The 22,791-nt window shown below is 40.8% G+C and overlaps 1 protein-coding gene across 1 annotated transcript; it reads left to right on the forward strand.

The window, feature by feature from the left end:
- The first annotated feature begins 4 nt into the window (after positions 1 to 4).
- Positions 5 to 22,164, forward strand: dhx38 (DEAH (Asp-Glu-Ala-His) box polypeptide 38). Its single transcript, XM_075460785.1, has 27 exons — positions 5 to 238; positions 1,322 to 1,653; positions 1,921 to 2,108; positions 2,411 to 2,563; positions 2,663 to 2,825; positions 4,244 to 4,362; positions 4,455 to 4,531; positions 4,630 to 4,785; positions 4,927 to 5,088; positions 5,385 to 5,492; positions 7,456 to 7,577; positions 7,694 to 7,831; positions 7,947 to 8,133; positions 10,280 to 10,465; positions 10,642 to 10,782; positions 11,121 to 11,231; positions 11,489 to 11,605; positions 11,708 to 11,815; positions 11,932 to 12,044; positions 12,964 to 13,172; positions 15,146 to 15,300; positions 16,607 to 16,762; positions 17,008 to 17,142; positions 17,586 to 17,711; positions 17,807 to 17,902; positions 19,210 to 19,331; positions 21,157 to 22,164. The coding sequence occupies exons 2-27, from the start codon at positions 1,322 to 1,324 to the stop codon at positions 21,236 to 21,238; spliced, it is 3,762 nt and encodes a 1,253-aa protein (XP_075316900.1). The 5' UTR covers positions 5 to 238; the 3' UTR covers positions 21,239 to 22,164.
- Positions 22,165 to 22,791: the final 627 nt, after the last annotated feature.

A 22,791-nucleotide genomic window follows, 5' to 3' on the forward strand; every position in this document is an offset into this window, starting at 1 on the left:
TACCTTGTCTGTAAATATACGCGTCGTGTTTACGAAAGCCGCATTGAAGTTATTGCCCAAGACGTCATAATTCCTAATTTTCTGGTTTATTTTTCTGTTCATTGTATGTCATCAAATCTGGACATCCATGTGAGAGTTTCTGGATACTAGATTCGGAGACACGTGGGGTTTTTGCGGAGTTTACCGCTTTTAACAGAAACAACTCCCGGGGAAGCTACTGTTAGCTCCACAGACTGAGGTACGTTAAGACAATTTACCTGTTATTTAACCGAAGAAATTGATAAAAATTTATTTCAAATGCTATTTATGGATTACAGATAACTTCCCGAACTTACACATGACTCTTTATAACACATTATAACAATGTACGTTAGTCATTTATGATACTTCACTTAAATTTAACCTCGGCTACTTATTTCACCAGTTTACAAAGGAAAACATGATGGGAGTGAAAATAGAAATACCGTGAGCTATGCCAGAGTGTAATCTGGGAGTAACGACTATATTATTGTGAGTGGTGGTCCTAAAAGGTCCCTTTATTTTATGGCCCACAGTGACGTTGAAAAGTTGTCCTTTGAGAGGGTATTTTTATTCAGCATTGGACTGTATTATTTGAAAAATATATTGATAACTATACCTTTCGGACTTTTCCACACACACCAATTGTCGCAGGCATCATTAATCACACTAATGAAACATGACAGGGCGGCCATGACAGGACAGGGTGCCTCAGTGGTTACAGTGGGTTGTACAATAACCGGAAGGTTTGCGGTTTGATTCTCGCCACTCAAAAAGAGGGGTGTCAGTCCACCTCCTTGCCACGGCCCAGGTGCCCTTTAGCTAGAAGGTGCCAACCTGGATGGGTTAAAGCGATACTCCGGAGTAGATTCAACCTGGGGTCATTTGAACCGTGACATCCAGCCAAGTAGCCCACCCGCAGTTTTTTCGATATTGGCTGAACATCAGCTGAGTTACCGAGTTATCCCGAATAGCTTCGTACAAGGGTTAATGGATCCTGGCAGTATCTCCAAAATTACCACACTAAAATCACATGCCATGACACCAAACTTCTTGTTTGTTTAGCTCCAACATTGTAGTATCTTTACAATGAAAAATAATCTCTAGTGGGCGAAACACGAGCTCTATTGAGGGTGGAAAATATAACTCTTTTAAGAAATTATTTTCGTTCTGCTGCTAGCAGGTGAATGAAGAGGATTTTGCAACCACGGTCCTGTTTTTCTAAAAATACAGATTTTCAATAGCATAATTTTAGTCGTCTGGCCAATTTTCACCTTTTCTTAATGTGCTTATTTGCCCTCAGATGATGGATGATGATGATGTGTCCATGCATAGGCTTGAAGGGGCTAATCCAGCCGCTCAAGTTGGTGGACTCATAGTGAAGAAGAAAAGTGATGCTGCAGAGCCTCACGTGTTTCGGGCACCCACGCCTCGCACATCTTTGCTGGGCTTGGATCTCCTGGCTGCCCAAAAAAGAAAGGAGCGTGAGACTAAGGAAGTGGAAGATTCTAACGATGATGACAGAAACAGGAAGAAGTCAAAGGTTTCCTCTTACAAGGACTGGGAGGAAGGAAAAAGTGACTCTGGGTCTGATGAAGAAGACGACGATAAGGATAGGGGTGCTAAGAAAGAGAGGTAAGTTGTTAACAGAAATGTCTCTTTATATTGTACTAAATCACAACAAATGTCTTCTCAGGGCACTTCAAATATACAATCGATTATGGATAGTGTATGAAATTGTGTGCAAAAGTTTGAAATGATATACATTTTTTTCTTGGTTTTGAAAGTTTGATTATGTAGGTACTGAAAAATCTCTTCTTTGAGAAAATCTGAATGGGCTTTTCTTCACATATCGATTAGATATATAACTTTTTGAATGTTTTGTTTTTCTCCTGTTTCCAGGAAGTACCGTGTGACTGGCTCTGAGACACCTTCCAACCCCGGAGGGGTCAGCGAAGAGTTCAGACGCAGGCACCAGCAAAGGGAGAAAGACAGGCGTGAACATGGAGTCTACGCCTCCTCCAAGGAGGACAGGGATAGAGATAAAGAAAGGAGCAGAGACAAGGGGAGTAAGCGACGGAGTGACAGAGGTGATTCTTCAGATTACTCACGTTATTAGTTTAGTTGTTCTAATTTAGTTTTAATGAAGGGAGAGTTTTGGATTTTGTTGATACCTTTGAGTTTTTCAGCTGTTGAAAGAACATGTAGTTACATTTTGGAAATGGGCAACTTGTGATGAGCACATGGTTAATTATTCTTAATGTAGGTGATAAAACTATGTGCTATGAAATGGATTGAGAACTGAAAAGGTAAGTTTGCTGGATCAATTCAAGCAAAAAATTTGGTCAGTTGAAGATTTCCATAGTGGTTTTTCCTTATCTCTGTCCATTAGATGAGCGAGAAAGCAGCCATGGTCGTGGCAGCAGCAGCAGCCGGGCGGAGCGCAGTGAGAGAAGTGAGCGCTCACAGAGAGACGGATGGTCCGATCGTATCAGCCGCGGGAGTAAGAGAGATGAACCGGCATCGCCAAAGCAGCATCCGAGAGGTTATATTGTTTGCTATTTTAGTGTTTTTTTTTTTGTTTTTTTTTTGTACAGTTTCCTTGCTTAATTGTTTGACTTGAAATGAACATATTTCTATGTAGATTCTTTCACACCTTCCCGCTCCAACTGGGATGAGGATGATAGTGGTTATGCCAGTACAAGGCATTCCCAGTGGGAGTCTCCATCCCCCTCCCCATCTAACAGAGAGTCAGATCGCTCAGAAAGAAGCCATCGCTCCAGTCGAGAGAGTGAGAGGAAGGACAGGTAAGCAGCTCTCATTGGTTTTAGGCTGTAATTTAATCTAGCTGTGATGTCTACATGACATAAGTTTATTTGTAACAGCGGTTGCTGTTTCACAGTGTTTTTATTTTGAAATGTATTTTCGTTGTTGAGGGGTCACATGATCTGGAAAAGCAAGCAAAAAAAAACATGTTAGATCGGCACATGAATCCAGTTGCACCCTCAGGAAAGGACTGATAAATCAATGTCGCAAGTTGTTTAATTCGATAACTTAAACATGTACATGTTTAAGTTAATATATAAAAGGTTATTTGAGTAAAATGTAGCTAATAAGTTAAGGTTAAAAGGCATTTTACAAGTCAACTATGTACAAGATTCAAAGTTCATGGCTTTGTACATAGTACAATCAGAAGTTGTTAAAGAATGACACAAGATTTGCTTTGTATTTTATTTTTATTGCAGTTTTCACTTCATATCATTATGAAGGAGTCACTAGTAAACAGGTGTTTAGTCTGCAGCTCTTAAGCTGGATTTACAGTTGACGTGGCGTAGCTCACGGCAGTGGCGGCACGTGACGTCAAAATGACGTTTCAGGCCTGGCGCTTGCCTTGAAAAGACAGTGCAGCGTGTTGTCGTGCACCAGTCGATTTTTGTAAGTTGGCTGCGCCGAGAACGACAAACCGGATGGACCAATGTGAGACCAGGCTTTTGTACAGGCAGCTGTACGAAACTGCGGTGAAACAGCACAGGGAGCACGTAAACTCCCAAAACTGGTGGACAGAGATTGGCAGAACTTTGGGGAAAGAGGGAGAGTTCTGTAAGAGAGTGTGGAAGAAGCTACGGGACAGATACGTGAAGGCAAAGAAGAGGGCAGAGACTCGAAGTGGTGATGCCGGGGGCTTCAGACCTTCACCTCTTTTAACTGAATTAAAAAATTTAAATTATCTAGATACTGCAGCAGTATCATTGATGGCAGTATTCCTGCTCTTGACAGTGGCATTGTTTTCTTCTCCACTTTTGTGGTTGTAGAGTAGCGGTAGCCTTCACGTAGCAGCGCCACCTCTGTGACGGAGAAAATTGCAACTACTGGCACATCAACTTGCGCCACTTTATATAGCCCGCACAAAATCGTGACGTCATCAACACTGCTCGCGCTAGCAGACGCGGCAACCATGCTAGAGCCTTTACACTTTGATAAGAACACTAAACCAGCTAAAGATTTTTATTTTATTTTTATTGTTGCATAAACCTAAAATTGAACTGTGATAAGTCATGATAATTACCGTTAATTATTTTAGTTTTTTAATTTGTTTTTTCCTAAAATGACTGATTTTGTAATATTACCCAAATGCCTGTTGTTGTGAAATCCTGTCTATGTTACTCTTCACATTAGTCAATAATAGCCGAGAAACTAATGCTGAATTTATCTGCTGTGATTTTAGATCTGTCAGGGGTCGTTACCCTGACGACACACCCCTGCCTACCCCGTCCTATAAGTACAATGAGTGGGCCAACGACAGAAAGCATTTGGGTTCCACACCTCGTTTATCACAAGGAAAAGGTTTGAAATTAAGATACATAAATGTTTTTACTCTAATGCAAGATTTAAATACATTGCATTCTGTTACATATCCTGCTTTGCTTTTTCTTCAGCTCGAAGAGAAGATGGGGAAGGAGGCATTATGTTTGACGATGCAGATGAGAAAGACCAGTGGGAGGAGGACCAGAAGGTATCACCTTTTTACCTCATTCATACCTCACAGAAACTCTTAAGTCTTTGTTAATGATTAATGTTGTTTCTGTCTTTAATTGTTTCCCTGAACTGCAGCAAGCTGACAGAGATTGGTACATGATGGATGAAGGCTATGATGAGTTCCACAACCCTTTCACTTCCACCTCTGAGGATTATGTGAAGAAAAGAGAACAAATCCTTCAGAAACAGACTCAGAAAAGAATATCTGCCCAGAGGCGACAGATTAATGAGGTACAACTAAAATGTTTCATATCAACCTTATCAGAATCACACGCACAGCCATGCAATGCGTTTTTGTACTTATTGTCAGTTTGCCTTAGTGTAGCATAAGGTGTACTTTAGCTCTCTAACAAGTTATGTTTCTTATTTCAGGATAACGAGCGGTGGGAGACCAACCGTATGCTGACGAGTGGTGTGGTGCAAAGGTTGGAGGTGGATGAAGATTTTGAGGAAGACAATGCTGCTAAGGTTCACCTATTAGTCCATAATCTGGTCCCTCCCTTTCTTGATGGAAGAATAGTCTTCACTAAGCAGGTAAATAACAGCCAGTTTAGGATAGAATGCCTTTAGTCGCTAGGTTTTTAATGTCTTAGATGTCATATTGATGTAAACTTGATTCTCTTCCAAGTGCACCTCCTCTGCTAATAAGCACAACACACCTAACTGGCACCTTCTTAGCACTTCCTCACCTGTTAATCTTGTAGTCTGTCTAGGTCAAGATTTCTTACTGTACTAAAGCTTGAATGTTGTAATAAATGTGAATGTCACAACTGTATTTATGGAGTTTATGATTTAAATGTTTGTATGTGTGTGTTGGGTTTCCCTTTCAGCCAGAGCCCGTTATTCCTGTGAAAGATGCTACCTCTGACATGGCCATCATCTCTCGAAAAGGCTGCCAGCTTGTTCGCAAACATCGTGAGCAGAAAGAACGCAAAAAGGTAGGCTGGATCTGCAACTATCAGTCAACTGGTTTTACAGTAATAGATACGTAACTTTGTGATTCTGGTCCAAACCGTTGTTTAGTTTCTTTTTTTTTATTTTTATACCTGACCCACAGTTAAAGTATTTTAGACTCTTAAAGGAAAACTCCGGGGCATTTGAAGCGCAATCCCATTGCTAGAGGTTGTCAAATACTGACAGTAGGACACAGACTGGTGCAAATCGGCGCTCCCTGTGTGGAGATAGCGCTGTTTGCGCAGCCTGTCATGCAAGGCTAATACGTAGTGGCTAGGGGCAAGTGCTAACCCTTCCACGTAAAACAACAACTTGCACACTGCAGAAACGTCACACCACTTTATAAACCATCCGACAATAAAGTCACAAGGCTTACCATCAAAACCATATGCATGGTTCTCACATTACTGGCATGGGGACGTTACAAAACAACTTTATAAACAGCATGTAACTCACCGGTTAGTTGTACGCTCATGCATGTGAAAGCCCAAAAGAGTCAATGGACGATAATCCCATATACAAAACAATTATCTTCTCTAGAAAAACTGCGTTCAAGTATTTAAAACATTACAACAATACATGCCCAGTAATAATGCTGGGCGGTATGACCAAAAATACATTTCACAGTATTTTTTCACAGTATTTTTTTTTCATGCATAATTAGGTGTTCACAGCATTTTCTACAGATTGAGAACTGAATTACTGCAGTAGATTAACTTAGGATGGTCTATTTTACCGTCATAGAATAACGCCCCACAAAATGATGCTGTTTACAAAGAAGTGCTACTCATGATTCTAATGAAGTGAGGAATTGGAATGCAAACACAATTGCAGTCAAAATACAGAACTTTTACTGTGCAAATTTCAAACATCTTTTATGAAAATCAATACAAAAAAGTAGTGCAACTTGCAATAATTATATTTTTGCATCAATATGAGGTATTCACATTGAAATAAATGAGGTTAGCAAACACGTCTTGAAGTGACATCTGGCTCGACTTTTCTTTTGCTTTCCCCGTGTTACCTGCTGATGTGGCGGGTCCTGACCTTAACTTCATGCATTCTTGACGGCTAAGGTGATGGAGCAAATTGCTCGTGTTGCCACCTCCAGCGACAACTGTAGCCCGACAACACTTGCATAAAATGGTTGTTTGGTCGACGGCGGATTTTTTGAAACCAAAAAACTTCCAAACTACAGACAAGGCTCCTTTTTTTGGCACAAGTTCTTCTGTGTCAGCATGTTCTACTAGTTCTGCAGCTTCGATTTCGGAACTTTCCATGTCTATCCTATCCACCTTCACCTTCGCGTAACGCAAGTGCTTATTACCACCTCGCACCCATAGACAGTAAACATGCGTGTTTAGAAGCATTGAAACATTGAAAAGGGTCCTGTCTCAAACAATGTCGCGCGACGCAGCGTTCCCCCCGTTGTGTAATCAAAATTAGGTATATTAAAAATTCATATCATAACGAAATTATAAACCGGTATTCGGTGTGAACCGGTATACTGCCCAGCACTAGCTCAAAACATTGTTGCCATAAAAGGTCTCTGCTTATCAGTTACCAGCGCATTAACAGGACAACAGGGCTTCTAAATGAGTAAATAATTTTTTTGTGCTTCCGTCACTTTTGAGTTCAGGACTAATTGAACAAGATCTCAATCTCCGTTTGTAGGCTTTGTCGGTGCACTTCTGCTGATATGTCAGTGTTTTTTTTTTTTGTTTTTTTTTACATAATTCCGATACATAAGATAATCCTATCACAATATCTGTTTGTTTGATGCTAATTTTACTGTAAACCACCGTCAGCAAGATGAAACAACTTAACAGATGCTCTGTCAGCCCCATTATATTTTGAGTCTCTATGATATTGTTGTCCCATATTTAGTTACAGGGGGCAGCTTTAATTTTCACATCCATTGATTTAATTGGAAAACTCTGCTTTCAGGCACAGCACAAACACTGGGAACTGGCAGGCACCAAGCTGGGTGATATTATGGGTATCAAGAAGACAGAGGATGAAGAGTCTGGGGGCAGAGCGGTGGGCGAGGATGGCAAAGTAGATTACAGGTGACCCGACTGCACTGCAGTCGTTGTTTTTCTAACTCATTTTCTAAACTCATAAAACCGTTGTGCCAGTTTGCTTGAACTGCCATTTACATTTATTTATTTTTCTCATTTTATAGAGCCGATCAAAAGTTTGCAGACCACATGAAAGAGAAGACTGAGGCCAGCAGTGAGTTTGCTAAAAAGAAGACTCTTTTGGAGCAGAGACAGTACCTGCCCATCTTTGCTGTCAGGCAGCAGCTCCTCAACATCATAAGGTAACCAATAAAAGGCTACGTTCACTGCTGTCTTATTTCATTTGAATTTTTACCCAAAATAAAAGTGCTTTACATCAAAAATATGATGCATTATGGTGTTTACTTCAACCTGCAGGGACAACAGCATTGTGATTGTTGTTGGGGAGACAGGCAGTGGTAAGACGACCCAGCTAACACAGTACCTGCATGAAGATGGTTACACTCGCTACGGTATGGTGGGTTGTACTCAGCCCCGAAGAGTGGCAGCCATGAGTGTGGCCAAGAGAGTCAGCGAGGAGATTGGCACCAACCTTGGAGAGGAGGTGAGACAACTAGCTGGTACAGCCAAGCAAATTGCAACTGGGAGTAATTGCAGTTTTTTAATTTTTTTTTATGACTGTGAAACACTTAGGTACACCTAAAATGAATTGACTGCATTGAAAGCTACCTGATAATGGCATTGACTGTTGCCATTGTAAATGTGTGTCTGTTTTAATTCTTAATCTTAGTTTTTTTTTTAGTTATCTTTTGTTTTTGTTTATATTAAAAATACGTAAAAAGAATTCAAAATAGTGTTTTTGTTTTCAGTTTTGCTGTTCGCAACTGTTTGAAATTTGAAGCTGCGTTTTTCACCATTACTGTTTTCTCGATTGTTAATTCTCCTTTTTCCTCGTAAGTCGCTCTGGATAAAAGTCTATCCCAGCTGCCATCGGGCAAGAGGCAGGGAGGGTAGTTGCCAGTCCATCACAGGGCCACATAGAGACAAACGAGACAAACAACCATTCATGCTCACACTTACACCTAGGGTCAATTTGGAATCCCCAATTAACATAATGCATGTTTTTAGACGGTGGGAGCAAGAGGGAGTAGCTCAAGAGATCTCGCGCATGCATGGGGAGAACAGCAAAACTTCAGAAAAAACTGCAAAAAAAGGCAGTTGAAGGGATCTTTTTTCCTTTGTTTTTTTTTTAAATGTGGGGTTGTGTGCAGTACTGATGAGTGGTTGGTGCTTTACCTGCTGTGGAAAGCGGTCAGAGTGCTCTCAGGTTGCAGAATTCTGACAGGAGAGCTAAACTAAGAGTTACTCAGAATGGAGGCACAGAAGAGAGGATTTTTGCAGTGTAAAACAACACAAATCTCAAGAATGTCATTGTGGATTGAGTGAAAGCTGAAAATTGAAAGGAAAGTTGCTCATTTTGTCACTATTTTCAAAACCACAAACATTCATATTGCTCTGCGTCATTGAATGAACAGCGGCTGCCCAGTGTGTCCTGCGACCGATCAGCTGTGACTCATAGTCACAGTTGCTGTGACTCACAAAATTGTGAAAAATTGAAGAACTTATCTGATCAAAAAGTGAGACGGTGTTAAACTTGCTATTTATAACATTATCTGAAAGTTTCTGTTGTTTTTAGATGGTGGAAATGAACTCCTCTGTGGCCCTGTTCTGAGTAGCTCTTAGCTTAGTTCCTCTATCAGAATTCCTCCCAGATATTCCAAACTTAAACTGCTGTTTAAGCAGACTGACTACACTGTACACAAACCCTCCTTGGAAACAAACAAACAAACAAAAAAAACCCTCATCCCTTTAATAACGTGAATGCCGGCCTTTCTTTTCATGTTTAAAAACAACTGTGTTAAGTCTGTGGACTTGGTTTGTGTAATGAATTGGTTAAAAAGGATCTCTTCCCAAAGCACAGTCGCCATAGGCTGTGTAACACTGCCATCATGTGGGCAAAAGAAAAACAGTAGGAGTGGAATAAATTAGGAACATCTGTAGTAAGAAAGCTTAGCCTGGGTGCCAGCCGAACTTAGCCCCGCCCATAAAAGTTTTGGTCGGGAAGTTCGGTCTGGCTCTGCTCAGTTGGGAAATCATTATGCCCGACCAAGAATTGGTCGGACCAATCAGATTGCCAGGGCGGGCTTTATACGATGATGGACAGATGATCAACAGGGACATTACCGACTACGTCACTAAAGAGCTGAACACGGCTGCCGCTGGAGAGCTAGGGCGTGTAGATACTGCCATCGAGTCTGTTCTACAGGATCTCCACATTGCATTCATTTTGAAAGACGAACAGAGGAACGCGATAAAGGCTTTTATCGATAGAAAAGATGTTTTTGCCGTCGTTCCTACAACAAGTGTGTGTCGCTTAATCTACGTCACATACTACGTTGCTCTGATTGGTTGTAGGTCTATCCAATTGAGCGAAGAGGCATTTTTTCTCCTGGTTCGGTTGAAACACGCCCCATACTCAAATCTCTATTGAGCGGTATCAGACTCACATTCTGACTAGAATCGTGAGTATGACGTAGTCAGGCTAAAGAAAGCTATGAGTAAAGGGGAAATATGCAAAGTACAAGATTAAACAGTATATCTTCTGTGATTTTGTATTTTCTCTTCTTTATTTGCCGTGCGTAAATAGATTAGACAGTCATTTATTCAACTTAATTTCTCTTCTCCTGCAGGTTGGATATGCAATTCGTTTTGAGGACTGCACATCTGAACAAACGCTGATTAAGTACATGACAGATGGAATTCTGCTCAGGGAGTCTCTGCGGGAGTCAGATCTGGACCACTACAGTGCTGTTATAATGGATGAAGCTCACGAACGCTCCCTTAATACGGATGTGCTGTTCGGGCTGCTACGTGAGGTCAGCATATAATTAACAGTACAAAACTTACATCCATGAAATATATTGTAAGATAATTATTTATTGAATTTAATGTTTTTTCTGCCTGGTGTCTGCTGATGTGTCCTGTTCTGACTCCAGTGTAAATACTCAGGTCTAAGGCAACCTCTTGTCTCCTTCTTACTGCTTCTTACCAGGTTGTGTCTCGACGCACTGACTTGAAGCTCATTGTTACCTCTGCCACGATGGACTCAGACAAATTTGCAGCATTTTTTGGCAACGTACCCATATTCAATATTCCAGGAAGAACATTTCCAGTCGACATCTTGTTCAGCAAGGTATGTTTATGTCATGTTGTCACCTTTTCTCTCTCTGTTATGTCTGAAACTTTTATCATACACTTCACCTCACAAAGGAAAAAGTGAACAAATTGGACACCTTGGGTAAAAACTTTGTCATCTTATATTGTAAATGTGTTTGACCATAAGTTTGTGTTTACAGTGGTCGATAGTTTCACCTCATCACCCTACATTCATTTAGTTGATTATAGATAATGTTTTTCTTGATTTGTGAAGCGATGTTTATTCTACTCTAGAATCTGAGTTCATTTTTTAAAAACGCTTTATGTTTTTTGTAACATCATTTTGCATTGACTGATTTCTTGCGTGTTGTGTAGACGCCTCAGGAGGACTACGTGGAGGCTGCAGTGAAGCAGGCCCTGCAGATCCACCTCAGTGGGATGGCTGGGGACATCCTCATCTTTATGCCTGGACAGGAAGATATTGAGGTTAGGGGAGCTACTTTGACTCAAATAGCTGGGTTCTATTCAATTTATTTATATATTTTTAAAGGTGCTTTTAAACAGGGTTAAGTAAGAGTAATAACATTTTGAAATGTGATTTAACTAATAGACCAGTTTTTAAGAAGGTGACACGTTCTTTTTGGCCGTATCTCTGAAAGTCTTTCACACACTGGCAACATCGCATCGAAATGGAATGCATATGCTTTATTGTGAGTACACTGTATATCATCTTGTTGCTGCAGGTGACATCGGATCAGATTGTGGAGCGTTTGGAGGACTTGGAGAATGCTCCTGCTCTGGCTGTGCTGCCCATTTATTCACAACTTCCATCTGACCTCCAGGCCAAGATCTTCCAGAAGGTTAAGATCAGTCACTGCATATTGCATATTAAGTACTGTTGTACTGAAGTAGTATGTAAGTACTGACTTCTTCTCCATTTACTTTGTTTCATTCTCTGCAAGGCTCCAGACGGTGTGAGGAAATGCATTGTTGCTACAAACATCGCTGAGACGTCCCTCACCGTGGATGGAATCATGTTTGTTGTGGATTCGGGATACTGCAAACTTAAGGTTACTGAGCTTGCATGTATTTTTTAAGTTTGGTGCAATTTCAAGGCTAACCGAAGTCATTCCTGTTTGACTCACTTGATTTAAAAAAAATAATAATTTTTTTTTCATGTCATCAGGTTTTTAATCCTCGCATCGGCATGGATGCTCTCCAGGTTTATCCCATCAGTCAGGCCAATGCCAACCAGCGTGCTGGCCGAGCAGGACGTACAGGACCAGGGCAGTGTTACAGGTTGGGCCCTTGCTATGCCATGAGTGTTGAGTTGGAATTTGTGGGTAGTTCACAACAACATTTAGATTCCTACAATTGTCAATACTGAGAGTGATCCTAAAAGAAGAAGGATCTTCTTTGTGAAGCCTTCTCAGAACTGGTATATAAAACTTGTGTTAACTGTGTTCATTCTATTCTAAAAATGATCCTCCAACTTAGATATAGTCCTGACTTCACATTTACAGATAAACCATGTAAATTGGATGTTTCTTTCCCAAAAATGTAGCATTTTTTCTTACTATTTCATGCTTTCTAGATGGTGAGAGTTGGGAGGAGAGAGGCACCAGGACTTGAATCTTCCTGGGATTGTTTTCAGTTTACCTCTATTTATGGCAGGGAAATGTTTCGCAGTAGATCCTGTCAAAGATTTTTCTCGACTCCTCTCTCTTTCGCCACATTAACTTAAGCACACACAGTGACGCATGCATTGTGTTACATTTTGCATTCCCAATGAGCTGAGATGCTTTTGAAAGCCCACATATTTCTGGATAAATCCTGCCCACCTGCTGCGACAGTAGTCTTTGAAGAATCGGTTTTGCAGCAGCTTTACACTGAGCACACTCAATGTGTTTTGAGTAGCTGTGAATGCATACAGAGCGGACGGTGAGTCACATTGGTTTGCTCAGCTTGCACGAAGAATTCCCCACTCACATACCCTTTTTATCTGTGCGTGCAGGCACTCTGATACAAGCCCCAAACCTTCTTATGTGTTTAAATCATTTAGGAATTTTCTAAACATCTACATGAACTGTATTATTTTAATAAGACAATTCTTTTCTCTACTTTAACTTTGGCTTATGGTGTCTTCTGAACAAATCATAGCATTATCATAGCATATCATTATGTTTGAATCTGTCTCTGTGGCCTTATCTCCATCCAGGCTATACACTCAAAGTGCCTATAAGAACGAGATGCTGACCACCACCATACCTGAAATCCAGAGGACAAACTTGGCCAATGTGGTTCTGCTGTTGAAGTCTCTGGGTGTTCAGGACTTGCTCCTCTTCCATTTCATGGATCCACCACCTGAGGACAACATGCTTAACTCCATGTACCAGCTCTGGATCTTGGGAGCTCTGGACAACACAGGTTGGTCACTCTGACATCGCTGCACAAATGGGAAATCGTTTTCTGATCGATTTTTATTTTTTTTATTTTAATTTTTTTTCTGATGAGTTTTCCTTAGCAAGGGGCCCAGATTTGAATGCCTCTGGATGGGGTTGGACAGAACCAGTCAAACAAACCATGTGAATTTCCCCACTGTGGGACCAATAAACACAGGGTTTTCACAGTAACAAAGAAACTTAAAATGGTAACATTTGAAATGTAATTTTCCAGGCTTGGTAAAGTGTTAAATTGGTTTAAATTGCTGAACATTTTTAAAAGGTACATTTTTTTTCTTTCTCTGTAGTATCATGGAGTTGGCTTAGTCATCTTCAATGAGTAATTCTCCATATAATGTTTAGATATGCAAGCTCAAATTTCTTTAATTCTTTTGGTGAGTCTTTTAATGTTTTGTCACAAGTGGCCTTTATTCAAAAGTTGCTTAACTGGAAATTAGTGCACAGAGAGAGAGGAGATGACATGCAACAAAGGGGCCAAGCCAGCAATCGAGTCCAAGCCGGCTACTTGGAGATACTTTGTCCCGGGACATTTTTTTTTTTTAATCTAAAAAAGAAATGTGAGAGTATATCAACTGGATCTTCAAACCACAGCAACTTCGCTTAACTGTAGAATAAGATGATGTTGTTTTCTAATGGCCAGACTTTGCTATCTAAGCGCTGTGATGCAATGTAAAAACAGTGCTTGGTGTTGTGAATACACATGTAACTGTAAATTATCTGCTTATGGTCTTTATAGTTAAGAAAGGTTGTGGAAATGACATTTGTTGGTGCTTTAAACATCATGGAAATGTTCGGATGTTTTGTCTTTTTAAAAAAAAAAAGAAATGTGAAGGAGCCTCATTTATACACAGTGGTTTGAAAATAGACTCTTCAGTCCTTTCTACACACGATAACCGTTTAAAAAGACCGTTTCCTATCAGCAGCAACCATCTTGGTTATTTTTGGTAGTGGTCAGGGATTCAGTTGCTCTCCTATGTACAGCCTGACTGCGTCAAACCTGCCTTTTATTATTTAAACTGCTGTGAAACGGTCTGGTCCGGTCAAGTCCTCGTGAAAATTTGTTTGACGGTAAAACATTAAAATTATTCTACAGCTAATTTTAAATACATTTTTAAGTTATGGTAATTTCCACATATTTCATCCTCACTACAGTGTTTGTAAAGTGAAACCATTTAGGAATTTTCCCACCAGTAAATACATTAATGTATTTATAACTTGGTATTTTAATGTGTTGTGTTAAAAACATGCAAAGAAACTAATGCTTTATCGTCTTTAATTGCCTGCACTGGCTGCTTACACTGTGCTGTACAGAGTAATAGCGACACCATGAACACAGACGGGAGAGCGGCTGCTGTAAAGGATGCTGCTCTGATCATGCAGACTCTGCAAACAGGCCTGGGGGAGATAGTTGTGAGGTTCAGCCAGTGGAGTAATTGCCTAGTAACTGATCCTGTGTTTGATTTGACTGGTTGGGTCCCATTTCTAACTCATCCATGGCTAGATTCCAGGGGATTTAAGGATTTTGGGATAAGGAGGGACTTTTGATGATTCCCTGTATGGTGTGTTAACAGCAGATTATCTCTGATTAAGGCTTACCTGTTCCAAACTGGCTGCTCTGCTGCTCTGCTTTTCCTCATCGTAAGCTTCTTAGACCCTTTCGTCTTATCATTTAAATCAGAAACTGCAAAGTTTTTGATCTCACTTTCTTTTTTTTCCTGCAAGTATCCTCAGCTGTCAGCAGTTAATTTTTCTCTCTCACACAGTGATAGATAAATAAGTGCCACATAATACTGGCGTCTCCCTTATGCCAGCAGGCTTTTGGTGGAAAGAAGCGTATAATTTGTCTTAAAGGTTGTCCCGCCTGTACTCGTCGCTTCTCATGTGCTTCTACGTATTACACATCTGACCTTGTAATTGCGTTTTCCTTCGTCCTTTCAGGTGCTTTGACACCAACAGGCCGTCTGATGGTGGAGTTTCCTCTTGACCCTGCCCTCTCCAAGATGCTCATCGTGTCCTGTGACATGGGCTGCAGTGCAGACATCCTCATCATCGTCTCCATGTTGTCTGTGCCAGCCATCTTCTACAGGCCTAAGGTACTTTTTTTTTTTTTTGTACCATAGTCAATATTTGTTCATTGAAGTAGATGTGGAGAGGAAATGTGAAGGATGGAGCAGGGGAATGACATACAGCAAAGAACCAGTCAGATGGAAGTTTTCACTCACCTGGCAGTAGATGAATGCTTATGCCCCCAAACCATTCAGACTTTCTTTTTGCATAGTCAAATAGTCAAAAGAGTCAAAATAATGTTTATAGTTAACTTTACTGTGCAGTGTCAGCACAAAATGGGTATTAGTCTGCCAACCTCTTTGATGTATTTTTTAAATTTTTTTTTTGTTATTGTTATAAATGTCAATATATTAATGGTGATTTCACTATTTTACATGTGTTTCGGTCTGCTGTTAGCAATAAATGCATCAGTCCTTTTCCCACAAGTCCTCCTCATTGAGCCACCTTTTTCACATTCGGTTGTTGATACTGACAACAGAGATGATGAGTCCAACGCTGTTTCTTTGTGTGCTTTTAAAGTGCAAGACTGCATCATAAAATCTGACTGCCAAGCGAGTTGGTTAAAGGGGTGTGTTCTGCTGTGCCCTCTGCCGCTCACACACTGCACTGCACACACAACTCTGTGATAACCTCTGCCGCCAGTTCCTCAATTAGGACTTCTCACTTGCCTTGAGTGGCGATGAGCAACAAAGGCCTTTCAGTCGCTACCTAATCGGGCACCGTGAAAAGGGCTACAGAGAATTCTCACCTGAATCTGCAGGTCATCGGAACTTTGTGAAGCGTCATAGTACTTTTTTTTAACTAACTGTTTGATTTCCAGCTCAAAAACTATAGTTTTTGCTCTTAACCACCTTCATAACATTATTTTTGTCTGTAACCCTTTTCAGTAAAAAGCTCTGTGAAAAAGTTTCAAACAAACAGCAAACACGGTTAGTTAGCTACTTGTATTTAGGAGCCAGATCATCCCCTCTGGATATACTGGAGAAACCTGAGCTTAAGAGTGACAGTTACAGAGGAACATGATCCATTATTATTAATGGTGCTGCTAATTGTCAGCTGGACAATTGTCTGTGTCTAGTGTTTGCGGACAAATTAGTTCATCATATTCAAAGGTTACCAAACTCCATGTTGCTGCTTTGGCTAAAGATGTCGCATAGCCTTGATTTGTGCCTTGGGCTATTGGAGTACATGCAGTGTGTGACTACGGGGAGTGGCTGGCCATGTCTGTACATGTTGCTTTCATAGCATCTTTATGCTTTGGCTAAAGATAATTGTAGCTTTGAAAATGTATAACCTCTCTAACTAAAACGTTCTGCCCATGCATCTTTGCAGGGTCGTGAAGAGGAGAGTGACCAGGTGAGGGAGAAGTTCTCAGTCCCAGAGAGTGACCACCTCACCTACCTTAATGTCTACATGCAGTGGAAGAACAACAATTACTCCAGCATCTGGTGCAATGACCATTTCATTCACACCAAGGCTATGCGCAAGGTCAGACTAGCACTGCTTCACATGTTCTCTCTGTCTATACCCTCTGGTATTTCATCGAAACGTGTCATTCATTTTTCACTTTTTTTAACTGTTCTGCATATGTTACATTAGAGCTGAGTTACTGTAGGAGTGATTGACATACGTTTACAAAACATGGAAACTCGTAATATTTTCTATATTTTGAGACGGACACGTTTTTAACACGTTTTGTCGTTCCACTTCTTATAAATGTGGTTTGTGTGCAGGTGCGTGAGGTGCGTTCACAGTTAAAGGACATCATGGTGCAACAGAAGATGAACCTGGTTTCCTGTGGATCAGACTGGGATATCATTAGAAAGTGCATCTGTGCTGCTTACTTCCACCAAGCGGCCAAGCTCAAGGTACTCTGCACTCTGAGTTTTCCTCAGTTAATATGTTAGGCCCAGTGGCAACTGGTTGTGGCAGATTTATAGCAACATAATTACAGAGTGGTGAAATATCCCCTCTGGCCTCACATTAATACAGCGCTAAAATCTGAAAGGGAATTTGAAATCATGACTATATAATAATGGTTCTCAGTTTGACTTATGAGTACCCAGCTAACCCAAGCAATCATAGTAATGTTGGATATACTATAGATTTATTTTCCTGCTGTCGAAGACAGGTTGAGAAGCCAATTAGCCCAGATGACCTGCTCTGCTTTGACCTTAAAGTGCACCCATAGAAACAGGCACAAATACACATTTAAACCCCAGCACACTACAACACCAGGGTCCTGTATTTCCTGTCCTGTAATTCAGAGTAGCTCATTTAACGTGTTATTTATGCATGTGTTTGCTCCCAGGGCATTGGTGAATACGTGAACGTGAGAACAGGCATGCCATGCCACCTTCATCCCACCAGCTCCCTGTTTGGCATGGGCTACACACCCGACTACATAATTTACCACGAACTCGTCATGACCACAAAGGTGAAAAAGTCTTGGCGTCTACAGAACTTTGATCGAGTAAAAATCAATCGTTAATATGGATGTTGCTGACCCTTAATTTGTGCTTTGGGCTGTAGGAGTACATGCAGTGTGTGACTGCAGTGGATGGGGAGTGGCTGGCGGAACTCGGGCCCATGTTTTACAGCATCAAACATGCAGGAAAAAGCCGACAGGTAAGTCCGGACAGGGCTACTGCTTGGCCAGTGCTTCTTTGGCTCATTCACAAAGCAATTTATGTAAACAGCAATGGCTGCATATGTAAATCTGCTTTCACACATGAACTCTGCAGCATGAGGTCTGGACATCAATCATAGTTGCCCTCTCCGCCATGTGTGAGATAGGAGAACATAGTCTGTGTAAGGCAGGACATGATGTGTTGTGCATCATGGCCTGCTGTGGGCATTTCTTTGTTTCATTTAAAATTGTTGTGGAAGGCGGACAAAGGTGCAGAATTATCCATAACGCTGACTGTTTTAGGGGTTTACGTCCACACTACATTCATTTGAATATGTCAGCAACATTGAGAAGAATGTGAACACAATACACGGGCGGATGGAGAAAAAAAAAATATGAAGCAGCATCAGTCATCAGCACACACAGCTGCTTTCTGCAAATTGTCTGTTCACTTACCTGCTCCATTCACACATGGATTAAATTGGACCATGCTGCTTTCACTCACTATACCAGGATGATTGCCTGGAAAAGAGATCATCTTTAATCTTATTTGATGTATTTGTCATTAATTTCGGTATAACTGATTGTTTGCATTACTACACTGCTTCTGTAATTTCTGTATGAAATCTTTTTGCATAATTCTTATTAAACCAACTCGTGGATCTTGAAGTGGTTTTGAACCATTTTAGTTTTTGGATCAGACCCCTCAGAATGAAGCAGTATCTGCTTGGCCCCCCAAGTAGTTCAGCCAAAAACTGATTTTGTTCTTGGACAGGAAAAGACAAAAGTGTCTAGTAAATCCCTGGAAATAAGACGCATGGTGTCAGTGTCATTCTGACACACAAACTATATTTTTGTATATAATTTCTATTCTCATTGTGACCCCCTCATCATGTTGTGACCATTTGCAGCAATGATTCAAGACATTCTGTGTGTTACAAATATTGTGACAACAATTTGGGGAAAAATGTCTTTTTAATGTGGCAATGCTGTCATGCAGAAACCCAGATCTATGTAGAAATGGAACTTCGATGTGGAAGAACTTGACTTTTCCTGCACTATTGGGGGGGAAGGAGAGCACTGACTAGGGGCCAAACTGTGGTCAGTTTTAGCGTCCACAATCACTAATGCTTCCGTGGCTTAATGGTTGACAATCCAGTTTGGGTCTCCTACATTTGATCCTACTGTGGCCACCAAAATAATTCAAGGTTGAATCAGTTTGCTGGTGACTGTGTACCTTAAGCATGGAATAAAATAGGCATTACTGCTTTCTGTGTGCTTTCATATGTTTGTCTCACTCTGCTAGGAGAACCGTCGGCGGGCCAAGGAGGAGATCAGCAACATGGAGGAGGAGATGGCCATGGCTGAGGAGCAGCTGCGTTCACGTCGAGAAGAGCATGAGAGGAAGAACAACACTGGCAGTGTTAGGTAAGTCAGCAATGCTTTCTTCTTTTTCATTCACCATGTAGGCTTCATCCATACAATAGTCCCCAGTGGCCCTAATTTTCTATACACAGTAAAGATTAGAAATGTTTAATTTACCTAGTCTGCTGCCAATCCATATCTCTACCCCTCCCTCCCCGTCCTTCTCTCCCACTCGCTCCACCCCACCTTTCTCACTCTTCATGATGAGCTTTTCTCACCTCTGGTCCCTCCAGACGAGACAAAAAGAAATAATATTGACTCCTGGCTGACCCCCATTACTGCAGCAATTTAAATTGTGCCACAGCAGAACAGAGAAAGGAGGCGAACGCTCATTTTCAAATTAAACCAAAAAATTAATTTCACACCCATCTGCGAGCTTCACGGAGAGAAATAAGGTTATAAAGACTGGTTTTTAAAATAACTTTTATTGTTAATTAATCAGCTGGTTTTATCTGTCTTGAGTTTAGTGTGACAGCTATGTTGAAAATAATCACACTCGAGGTATAGGTTTAAGAATTAGATTTAAGTAAAGGAAGTTGGATGTGTGGTAATGAAGTGAAAGGCTCTCCTGGGCTGTGGCTGCCTTTGTCCTCTGTCAGGCCTCACGAGCATCTCCACTCTTAAGTGCAGTGTGACCAGGATGAAATATTTTATCGGGTTTGCCTTCATGTGCCAGCTGCTTATCACCCGTCTCCCTGCTCAGCAGCACACATCAGTGCTGTCAATTAGTAAATGGCCCAGTCACCTTTGTTGTGTATAGATTTAGTCAGGTCTATGGAAAGAGAGCGTGTGAATTCGGGGGGGGGGGGGGGGGCGCTGCGGGCTGCGGGCTGCGTTTTCTCAACTTTAAGGACAATACCACAAGTTTTAGCCCCGTAAATACAGTAGGATATACTTTTGGCCTGGTATTAAACATAAACAATTTATTATGTTTTTTTTTTTTTTATGGTCAGATTCCTTCTTGTTTACATATACTGTGCATAGGCACGTTTTGACAGAAATTGGTCAAGTTTAGGTTATTGGAATTTCTGTAGACATACTTCGCATGCAGTAGTCCATGCTTGATATGTTTCACCTCTAAAACGTGTGTTTGGGCTTCACTTAGAATGAATCAGCTTTAAACTACATGTACTTCATGTTGTTGCTTTTGGACTTTAGACTATGTATGTGTTTATTAGTCTCAGGTGATGCAGGTGATGCCTTCATAATTAAAAAACAAAACATCAAATTTTCAGAAATACAGCTTTATTGATTTAAAAAACTTAGAAATAGATAGAATCCGTTGCAAATGGTCTAAAACATGCTAAACCAATGGAATGGACCTTTTTAAAAGACGAGCCCTCGAAATTAATGTTCTTTGTCCTCATTTTTGCTCACTGCTGATGGTCTTACTAGCAGCTAGTGTATTGAGGAATGTGTAACAATTCTTCTGAAGTGAAAGGAAGACACAAAAAAAATGGGGGTGCACAGTGACAGGAGGGGGTTACGGCCTTATGGTGTAATTGCTGCAGGTGTGTGTGAGCGAGAGGGAGAGATGAGAAGTGTGGGCAGTGTCAGTGTCATGTAATTAAAGATGATAGATTGTGCTGTCAGAGGCATCAGGCTGCACGTCCCAACACTCTTCATATACACGGTCTGTCTTTTCTCTCTCCTCCAGTCCTGCTGCGTTCATTCACATTCATTTTCTTAAACTGCAGCCAATTCCCTCATATAGAAATATGTGACACTTGCTTACATGCAGGGGTGAAGAATGTAAATGAATATGGTCTTATATGCAGCAAATAAAAGCTATGCCTACAGCTGACCCCCCCCCCCATTGTTCATTCAGGGCAGTGAAAATCTGCACCCCAGGAAGAAGAGAGGAGGCCCCGATGACACCACGACGCACACCAGCCCGGTTCGGACTGTGAAACTCACCTGATATGTTGACTTCTTAGAAGAATTTCTGTCATGCAGACCTTGACCACATCAGCACAAGTACATACTGTTCAGCTTCCAGCTGCCAGTTGTCCCTTGGCATCAACTGCAGTTCATGTGCAGACCACTAGAGTGAGAGCTTGTATAAGGCAGAAGGCTCTAACTGAAACCACATTGATAAAATGCCTCCCTTCACCTTCATCAGCCACGAGCCATTTCCAACATACATACAAAGAAAATACAGGACTGTTTATTTTTATTTTCTTTTTTTGTATATTCAGTATTTATGTGTGCTCAAACAAACATTTTACAGATGTCTGTATAATAATTTTATCTAAGCTTGAAACAAAAGCTTGATTTTCTATATTCCTGTCTGTGTTGTCAACGGGCCACTGAAAAATATTGATCTGATCTCATCGTTACTTGCCTTTGTGTCCATGCGATTACTTGTTCTTGTAGTGTAGCGTCTCGGACAGCTTTTGCTGCCTGAAGTGCTCCTTTACAGACTGAAGCACTACTCAAACTGTACTTGTGGCATAAGTGTGTACTGACTCTAGAGTTGGACTGTAACACGACACACTCATGCAGGTTAAGGCAATTGACCTTTTTCGACTTTTGCGTGGACCTTGTTCCAGCAAGGTAATGCACCGCAGCGCTGACTTCACCACGCTGGATTAAACCAATCGTCTGTTCTAGTTTAATGACCTCTGTGTTTCAAATCAGTGCAGCTTTTATCATAGTTTTTACTGAGACAAACGTCTGCAGGTTGCCCTTTGTTTATACGCGCCCTCCTCCGCCCTCTCAGCATGATTACATTATCATGCAGCTTCAGATTAACTGTAGTGGATGTGTTTTGTCTTTGCTACATGGACATTTGCTTCTTTCAACATTTCATGTAAATAAAAAAAATTAAAAATTGGCTCTTTCTTTTCTTTTTTTTTTAATCTGTTGATATTGTAGCCACTAATGTGTTTTACAGCAGTATTCTGTGATTTATGAACACACATTTAAGGTAGTTTTGTTGTGGCATAAATCTTAACTTAATAAATGAAAGCGATGCACACTTAGGCCATAAATTTTCCACATGGAGCTTCAATGGTTTCCATTATAGACGGAAGGAAGAGTAAACGGTGGTAGATGATTCTTTTGAAAGTCATTAGCTGAACACATACAAGTATGCCAACAGCTGAATAATTTTGTTTTGCCAAAGTATTAATTGGACAGCAAAATTGTAACAACAGTGCGACGAATCGTTAATGGGCAAGATGCTTGGATCTGGATTAACTGCTTTCACCACTACAATTCATAAACCAGAAAAATGCCAAATATTTTACTTCTAGCCTGCTTAGGACATCTGATTACTGAAGTGTTAAAAAAATGACCCTCAAAATACATAAATAGGTTCTGTTTTGTTTACTGAACTGACCAAAACCCAAAGAGAAAAGCCGCACAAAAGTGACTGTTTGACACATTAGACTAAGACAAAGTGATTACCAAAAATAGTTAGTGCTCAACTGATCTATGTAGCACTTCAACAAGCTGAAAT

This window comes from Odontesthes bonariensis, chromosome 1 (assembly GCF_027942865.1).
Source record: "Odontesthes bonariensis isolate fOdoBon6 chromosome 1, fOdoBon6.hap1, whole genome shotgun sequence".
Taxonomy (NCBI): domain Eukaryota; kingdom Metazoa; phylum Chordata; class Actinopteri; order Atheriniformes; family Atherinopsidae; genus Odontesthes; species Odontesthes bonariensis.